Consider the following 9,687-nt stretch of genomic DNA (forward strand, 5'->3'; position numbering starts at 1 on the left):
CAACGCCATGTAGCCTTTCTACCCCCCAGTTGACGATAGCCTTTCTCCGTGATGCCGCCACAGTGGAAATGCATCTCTTGGTTGCAAGTGCTGCATAGCGCTCCATCCGTCATCGGGTCTCCGCAAAAACACTTTTTTAATTCAGAGCTCATGATGAACTTTGAGAACCACTTATTTTGTTTGCACTCGAGACCGCACGGAACACGTTCTTGTGGTAAGGCGACAACACCGAGACTGCAATATAAACGTTTCACACTAATATAGCAGCGCCTCCTAGTGAGTTAATATCATAAGACTTATCTTAGACCATGCACCATTCAACTACGAACCCATTGCTTAAAACCGCATTGAAATCGGACAATTCGTTTTAATATTATTGCAATACTATTTTTCACTAATATTGTAGCACCCTCTAGTGAGTTAAAGACGTAATTTTTATTATTTGGGAACATGCAATAAGCTACCACGTACACATTGCCGAAAACAGAATTGTAATCGGACATTTCGTTTTGATTATATTGCAACATTGTTTTGCACTAATATTGTGGCGCCCCTAGTGAGTTACAGCCATGACACCTGTCTAAGAACATGAATTCATCAAACACAAACCCGCTATTGAAAACCGCCTCAAAATCGGATCATTAGTTTAAAAGATAGGTGGTAACATTACTTTGCACAAACGCACACACAAACATCTCTCACCCTAAACGCATATACCTGCTCCGTTCCGTCGTGGGTAATAAATGTAATTAAAATTATACTAACCGTAATTAACAACACTTTGCTTTACTTAATACATAACATACATAAACTGCCTATATACGTCCCACTGCTGGGCACAGGCCTCCCCTCAATCAACCGGAGGGGGTATGGAGCATACTCCATCACGCTGCTCCACTGCGGGTTGGTGGAGGTGTTTTTACGGCTAATAGCCGGGACCAACGGCTTAACGTACCCTCCGAAGCACAGAATCATCTTACTTTTTCGGACAATCAGGTGATTCAAGCCTGAAAAGTCCTTACCAAACAAAGAGGACAGTCTCACAAAGTGATTTCGACAATGTCCCCATCGGGAATCGAACCCGGAACACCAGATCGTGAGCCTAACGCTCTAACCACTAGACCACGGAGGCTGTTTACTTAATACTACCTGATTATTGAGTGATGGGTTCAACTTTATGAATTAAATGAGGATTAATTGGATGAATTTGATTCACTTGACCACACAATCCACGTGCCACTTATAGTCGATCTTGATTTTTCTTTAATCTTCTCTTTAATCTTCGCCAATCACTTCGTATTAATTTATCTACAATTTATTGATTGTGATCTGGGATCTTCTCCGAAATGTGGCTCGAAGGACCATGAATATGCCATCAGGCAAAAAGGCATATCAATGCCTTTTTACTGATTTTTAAGGGATTTAGGTAGCAATGAAACAGCACCGTGTTCGACGTAATTACGTGTAATCAATGGAACCGAAAAAAAAAACGCCTGTCAAAAACAATTAACTAATAAAAACTATTGCAAATAAATTGCTATTATAAATTGAAGAGGCGTTTCGGATAATATTTATTCTAAACACTAATATTGTGGCGCCCCCTAGTGAGTTACAGACATGACACTTGTCTAATAACATGAACTCATCAAACACAAACCCGTTATTGAAAACCGCATCAAAATCGGATTATTAGTTTAGAAGATAATTAATAACATTTCTTTGCACAAACGCACACACAAACATCTCTCACCCTAAACGCATATACCTGCTCCGTTCCGTCGTGGGTATAAAAAATATGTGTTTTTATCAATTGTAACAATGCTTGCATGACCTAACCAACCGTTGGTGTTGTGGACGCCAATCTTCAAGAGACAAGTGGACGGGTGTGAGGAAAACTGGCAAGATGAACACGTCGGTGTGGGTGCGACTGGTGCACGGGAGAGAAGTGGTGCTAGTTGGCAGATGGAATTAGGCATCACTCTCTTGCTTCAGTTAAGTTCCACTCAGATCAGGTGGGTTGTCGCGTGGATGAACATCGCATGGGTTGGAGTAATTCTGAGTAGAACTGTCCATGTTGTTCCCTTCATCGTAGGCACTTCAGTGGACTGTGGATCAATCAACAATAGTTACAAAAAAAAAAGAAAAAAAAAAAAACGATAAATAAAAGACGTAGTCACCACTCAATGTGTATTGCAAGACTGGAGTACCGACATTAATTACAAAAGTGTAAAGAAATACATCTACCTGCTTTCTTAATATATACCAACACCTCCACCCTTAAAACTACATTACATTAATCAGACCAAGCTGGGTATACAATCACAACTGTTTTTTTTATTGTGTACATATAATTTTATGCTTGTAATGACAATTATAACAATTATGTGACTAACTATGAAATGCCACTTAGGTATAATTACAATTAACTACCCCAGACAATTGAAGGTAACTTAAGCATAATCATCAAAACCATATCTAACAGGAGGCCTAACCACTCTTCGTGGTCGGCTTACACAAGTCCTGTTCTCCGACACACTGGGTGGTGTTTGAGAGCTTAATGTCGTAGCCGATGCCGCCTGCGTGGCGGCCGGTGACACCGGTGTCGTCAATTCTGCAAGCTCCTCCAGGCCCTCCTCCGGTTCGTCTTTTTCCTCAACGGGTATTATCAACGAACTAGATCGTCGAACGGTAGGTATTTGCGGTGTACGTATATCTAAGGTTACATCAGACACCCTACGCCTTAATTGGCCGATATGCCTATGTACCTCGAGTCCATTATCGCATTTGACGGAGTAATCAGTATTCCCTAATTTGTCTATGACCTTACCCGAGAGCCACTTGTCCGCGGAGCGGTAGTCGCGGCACCACACACTCTCGCCCGCCGCGAGCTGGCGGTGCCTGCGACTGTCGTCCCCCGCGTCTGCCTCACTCCTCCGCCGCTGAATTTCCCTCGCCCGACTGGATCTATCAGGCTTCAATTTATCTAAACGCATTCTAAGACTTCTTCCTAGTAATATTCTAGCCGGGCTGTCCCCCGTTGTGTAATGTTCAGTATTCCTATATGCTATCAAAAACCTACTTAAAGCCGTTTCAACATAAAGTTTTTGTTTAAGAGCTTTTTTAATTGTGCGTTTACAAATTTTGACTGCGTTTTCCGCCGCACCATTTGACGCTGGGTGGTAAGGCGCGGAGAAAATATGATCTACGCCATTTTTTTTTAAGAAAGTTTCAAATTCAGTACTTGCAAAGGGTGGTCCGTTATCACTAACAATTTGTTTAGGCAATCCGAACCTAGCCCACATCTTCCGCAGCTCCGCTGTCACCGCCCCCGCTGTAGTACCTTTCATTTGAATGGCCTCAATCCATTTTGAACAAGCGTCCACCACGATTAAATATGTCATGCCTGAGATTGGACCTAAGAAGTCAACATGTAACCTTGACCAAGGGCGGTCAGGCCAGGGCCACGGACAGGGCGCATGCGCAGGCGGCGCGGTGGCCACGCTGGCGCACACGGCACACGCGCGGCACGCCGCCTCCAGCGCCTCGTCCACTCCCGGCCACCACACGTAGCTCCTGGCCAACGCCTTTGTTTTCACGATCCCCATATGGGACTCATGTAACTCCCCGATTACTTTAGCCCTACAAGACGGCGGAACGACGACTCGGTGCCCCCATAAGATACAACCTAACTCGCAATATAATTCTTCCTTCCTATTGAAGTAAGGTTTTAATTCCCTAATGTCTACATCCGTAGGCCAACCATCCATTATATAACTTGTTACCCTACTCAATATCGGATCAGAAGCTGTTTATTTTTTTAATATTTTAGAATCTAATAAGAGAGCTTCAGTCGCAAAATGTAAGTATGTTTGTTCAGGCAATGCCTCCTCGGCGGCGATAGCCTCCTCCTTGTGGGTTCTAATCATATGCGACAGGGCGTCCGCTGTATTTTTGTCAGTGCACACGTATTCGATTTGAAATCATATGCTGAAAGTTTAATGGCCCATCTCTGAAGACGACTCGCGGCCGTGGATGGAATTCCCGTATTAGGTCCGAAAATAGTCACTAAGGGTTTATGATCAGTGCGGAGTATAAATTGTCTACCATACAAGTACTGGTGAAACTTATCAACTGCAAATATAATCACTAATGCTTCTTTGTGAATTTGACTGTAATTCTTTTCGGCCGTAGTCAACGCTCGCGAGGCATATGCCACCACTTTCTCGCCACCGGCAGCGTCCGCGCCGGGCTGCGCCAGCACCGCGCCCAGCCCGCGTGCGCTCGCGTCGCATGTCACTATCACCGGTCGCGACCCGTCATAGTGGACCAACACGTTCGCACTACATAATACATCTTTCACCCGTATAAAGCAATCATTATGAACTTTCTCCCAAGTATACTGCATGCCCTTTTTAAGCAAGTTATAAAGTGGCCCTAGATAGGACGATAAGTTTCTTACAAATTTCCCGTAAAAGTTTACCATACCTAGAAATGATTTTAATTCGGACGCACTGCGTGGTGGAGACATTTCGACAATAGGTTTAACTTTATCCGGGTTAACCCGTACGCCATTCCTATCTACAATAAAACCTAAGTACTGTACTTGTTCCGATAAAAACTCACATTTATTCTTTTTAATCTTCATACCGTTACTTTCTAATATGTTTAAACTCGTTCCACAGTCTTCAAATGACTTTGAATATCTTTACTTTTAATCAAAATATTATCAAAAAAATGACTACATCAGGTATTTCCTTCAACAGGGTTTCCATAAACTTTCGGAAGATACCTGGGCTGGAGGCCAGCCCGTAGACAAGACGGTTATATTTAAATAAACCTCGATGCGTGTTAATCACAGTATAAGCCCTAGAGGACTCATCAGGTACCAACTGGTTATACGCTTGCGATAGATCTAATTTCGTAAAATATCTATTTCCACTCAGATTACTGAATAAATCCTCCATTTTGGGGACCGGGTACCTATCGACTAATAAAACGCGATTAAGGGTCACCTTGTAATCCGCACATATACGTATACCGCCATCCGCTTTACTTGCTATCACCAGAGGAGTGGCCCAGTCGGAGTGATCCACAGCTCCACGACGCCGGCGCACTGTGGAATATTTGGGTATGTTTCGGATCAAAAATCTGTAGCTCCGTCAATTTAAAGATAGAGCGATGTAATTTTGCACTAATATAAAGGAATATATAAAATTCATATAAGTAACGTTTGGTGAATTGAAATTACGCGTAATTTTTTTTATTAAATAAAGAAAACTCACAATCGTTTAAAATGCTATATATTTATTGAAATTTATATTTTTAGTTATATTATCTTACCTGTATTTCTTAACACTAATTACTCAATTAACATAACTTATCATATTAATGATAAAATAAAATAAAAAATGGTACAGTACCTATAGCTATACATTATGCTAAACATAGGAATGAATCAAAATTTTCTTAATATTATTAATTTAACTAGCTATGTAATAGGGTTTCTTGTTAGGTTCATTGCTTCTTCATCTGTAAGCATTTTGATTATTTTTTGCGTTATCAAAGTGATTCAAAACGAAAAGCTTTTCAGAATCCAGCCAATTTGTGTTATTTTTTAAAAATATATTATTATTGCGTGTTGCTTCTTTCCAGCGTCTATTAAACGCAGGGATGATAGTCTGTTGAATTTATACCAATTATAAAACATATATTGTCTTCTGATACTTGTTTTTCCTCCAAATATGTCGAAAGTGCCGCAGTCGTTTTACCGCCTTCTATATAAGATTCTATTAATTCACGTTTACTACAGTTAAAAGTAGACATTTTGAAGAGTAAAATAGCCGTACTATACGAAAATACCACTGAAATTGTAATGGAAACATATTTTGTTACCTCCCTTTATATATTGTTTCAGAATGTGTGCATTAATTCAGATATCTATTTTCTCACGGAAAATGACACCAAAATGATAAAAACTTAACAATATAAAATAATCAATAAGTATTGTTAAATCAAGTCAACCACGAAACCGCAATTGATAGCAATTTCCGTTCCCTGACTAGGATTCGATTTTATCTCATATCTCCAAAGTTCGCAAAAAATCGCAGCTAATTTTTATATACAGGGTGTTAGGGACATCGTAACGAAAAAAAAAAATGGAACGCCTATTTGATTGTACTAAAAACGATGGTGGATGTTTTTCTTGTCGCAAATGTTTAATTAAGATTTTGAATTTTTACTGTGCCGCAATGTAAGGCGAACAACGCGGCACACAAACGTTAAACCTACGCACGGCTACGTTACGAGTGCGTGCGTGATACGATGTTGTATCTAGGTAGGAGTTTTCATTCTCTTGTATTTAGATGCTTAGTGGTGCAACGTTTTAAAAATGTTGAGTTTGTTGAAGTAGAACACCTACTGCCACGATTTTTCACGCACGGTACCTTTCACCTACCTACCAGTTATTAAAACGTTCCTAACTTATTAACAATAAAAACCCTACTCTTGCCTTACCTTAATTGTTATTCCTTCGGATGAAGTACCTAGGTAGGTACCCTAGAACATGTCACGTCACGTAGGTATGCAACATCGCGTTTCCGCGGTAGGTAGGTATCACACGCACTCACAAACACAACACCTTGCTCTTTAATAAACATCAACAATCTTCCATACTTTTGTGCAGTAAATGGTCTATGATCTATCATCATAGTCGACACTACTCATTTACAGAATAAACAAACACAAAACACTCACAAACACGAAAAAAATATCCTCGAAAAACATCACGCGATTCGGGTCAAGCTTAGTATTCGACTGAGCGGAAGCGCGCGGGCGGCGTTAGCGCAAAGCATCAAAGGCGCGCCGACGACGCGCCGGCCGCGGCCGAGTCGAGCCGACGTCTAGACAGAGAGAGAGAAGTATGTTTATGGTGCAAGTGACAGAGAAAGAAATAGTATCTGTTCGTATGCCTACTTTATTGGCGAGCGTTGCCCTTGACCCGTGCGCCGGCTATTCACCTGCGCATAGCTGAAGTTGTAGATACGTTATTATTATTATTATTGATGACATTGATAAAATTTAATAATTAGTATTTTTTATTTTTTTTATTTTAAGTGTGCGTTCTATGCAGCTTAAAACACAATATGGGACTGAAAAAAATCTAATTTTTTTATGAATTTTGCGACAGGAAACTTCACTTGATACCTATCAACTCAAAGAAATACCTAGTATCTGTTCGTAATGCCTACTTTATTGGCGCGCGTTGCCCTTGATCCGTGAGGCTATTCACGTCCGAGTATCCATCAAGACAGATCAAACAAGCCCTAACTCGGAGGTCTTGCGTCCCAGGATCCTTTAATTATGTCTTAGAACCTTCTTGGCCTATGTGGTCCAGTGGTTGAGCGATGGGATGCGGAGGGTCCGGGTTCGTATTCCGGTGGGGACATATCACAAAATCTGTTTATAAGGCCTTTGGTTGGGACGTTACAGGCTGATCACCTGATTGTCCGAAAGTAAAATGATCCGTGCTTCGGAAGGTACGTTAAGTCGTTGCTCCCGTCTACTAGGTACTTATGTAAGCACGTAGCCGTTACATGAATATTGTACACAGAACAGGATAGGTTTAATTAGTTCTTTACTGATGATTTAACAATGAGATTTAAAACACGAATAACTTAGTATGTACTTAGTACCTCGGTACCAACATGTAACAAGAAAAATAAGATCACTCCTCTCGGACAATTTTTTTCTTTGAACATGCCGAAATTGCCTACGCGGCGGAGTTGCCGAACTATCGATAGGTAGATTATCAATTGTTGAACTTGAAAATTTTCTAAACTATCGAAAGTAGTGATAGTACATTTTAGATCGATACTAGCGATAGTACCGATAGGTCTTGCTTTGTAACAATAATGGGTATTGATCTAAAAGATCTATCGATAGGTACCTACTATTGGTTTTTTTTTAACTAGGTATCGATAGAATATCGATAGGCAACACTCTGGCGGAGTGTCCGCCCAATTCTAGACGCGATCTCGCTCGATTTTGTGTAGCGAGGTTTTGCGTAGGTACTTACATACTAAGTTGGTGGATGGTTGACATAGTAGGTAACTAATTATGTAATCTGTGGTGGTTGTGTTAGTTGGTTGTTAGTTATTCTAATGACAACAAAGAATACAATTATTTACTGTTTCAACTGTTTTAGGTAGATAATGGCCCCGATTCCTATGAGTAAATGAATGAATAACCCGGTCGAACCAAAAAGGTATCTCGCTGGTATGCAAACCGTTTGACGTGTGCTGTCAACTTAATTCTGTCGGTTGTTTTAGATTTCTGCTTAAAATTGACGTGTATTCCATAATTTTTATGCCTGTTGATTATCCGTCCATTTAAGAATAAGAATAAAATAAATTTATAATTTACGATAGACAGAGAAAGAAATAGGATCGGTTCGTAGTGCCTACTTTGTAGGCCGCGCCACCGCCCGCGCCGCCGCCGGCGTGCGGCGCGGGGCGCGCGGAGCGGGGGCGTGCGGAGCGGGGCGCGCGGCGCGCGGTGCGTGTGGCCGTTGACCCGTTCGAGCAGCTGTTGTCTCCATTACATCGAACATTTTCGATAATGTGTCATTATTGTTTTTTTTATTGAAATTTGGGTTCTATGCAGCTAAAAGCACAATATGGAATTGAAAATAATTAAAAACAAAACTCAAAATTTCATGAATTTTGCGACGGAAAATTCCACTAGATATTAACTCAGAATCATGGTCTGAATCATCCCTCTCAGTATTCGTTACGATGTCACTAACACCCAGTATGTTGTTGATAAGTAACTAAACTATCAATTAACATTAAATTCAAAGCACCGGTAAAGCGCCGGTAAATGTTAAAAGCTTCGACGAAGTTGAAGAAAACCTTTTTTTTCCTCCATTTCTTCTTTAATTTTTTTTACGTACATATTCGTATTAAAAACAATCAATTTAATTTGTTTAAAATTTTCCGATAGATAAGCTTTTCAAAAATATATAATACCATATACCTTTCATTTTAAGTTTTAAAACTATCTGACTTTGAAAATCGTCAATGAGGAACTTGATATTTCCCAATTTCATGAACCTTAACTTTACCACATGAAAACAACTACTTTCACCAAATATAATATGAATTACGCTACAGAATATGAATCTTCGACTTTCGAACTATTAAATTACATTGATAGAAGGACCTATTTCAATAAGTGAAAAAATGAATTTTGATACGCGTTTGTTCTACATATTCCATAGTGCGGCGCACAGCATGGCGTCCAGCTCAGCGTCCACGCGGGGCCGCAGCGTATACGGCACCGGCCGCGCGCGGTGGTACACCGGCTGAGCTCCCTCGCGCACGTGCAGCCGCACGGGGGAGCCGCGGTACCGTCCCAGCGTGCCGTCAAACAATGACTCATGCCTGGAAACAAATTGATTTATTATTTTATTTTTATCAATGTTCTCCGAAGTGATTTTATACAAACTTAGCCTTGGTATTTCAATGTTTAGTTCAGAGAGCCACTGTCGACCTAACAGGGTGGTAGTTCCCCTTCCTATCACATACAAGTCTAAAGTTTACTTTGCATCTTATAGATTACTTCCACCTTTATGTAACCAAGCGGTCGAACTACTGATCCGTCATAAAACTTTAATCTACAAGATTCTAA

General features: G+C 40.6%; 1 protein-coding gene across 1 annotated transcript; it reads right to left on the reverse strand.

The window, feature by feature from the left end:
- Positions 1–2,450: 2,450 nt before the first annotated feature.
- On the reverse strand, positions 2,451–3,605 carry LOC126381072 (uncharacterized protein K02A2.6-like). The gene has a single exon (XM_050030614.1). The coding sequence runs from the start codon at positions 3,603–3,605 to the stop codon at positions 2,451–2,453; it is 1,155 nt and encodes a 384-aa protein (XP_049886571.1).
- Between the last annotated feature and the right edge of the window lie 6,082 nt (positions 3,606–9,687).

Source organism: Pectinophora gossypiella, unplaced genomic scaffold, assembly GCF_024362695.1.
Source record: "Pectinophora gossypiella unplaced genomic scaffold, ilPecGoss1.1 Pgos_34, whole genome shotgun sequence".
Taxonomy (NCBI): Eukaryota; Metazoa; Arthropoda; class Insecta; order Lepidoptera; family Gelechiidae; genus Pectinophora; species Pectinophora gossypiella.

Coding starts and splice junctions, on each gene's coding strand:
- LOC126381072 (XM_050030614.1), bottom strand. CDS start 3,605: ATGGGGATCGTGAAAACAAAGGCGTTGGCCAGGAGCTACGTGTGGTGG.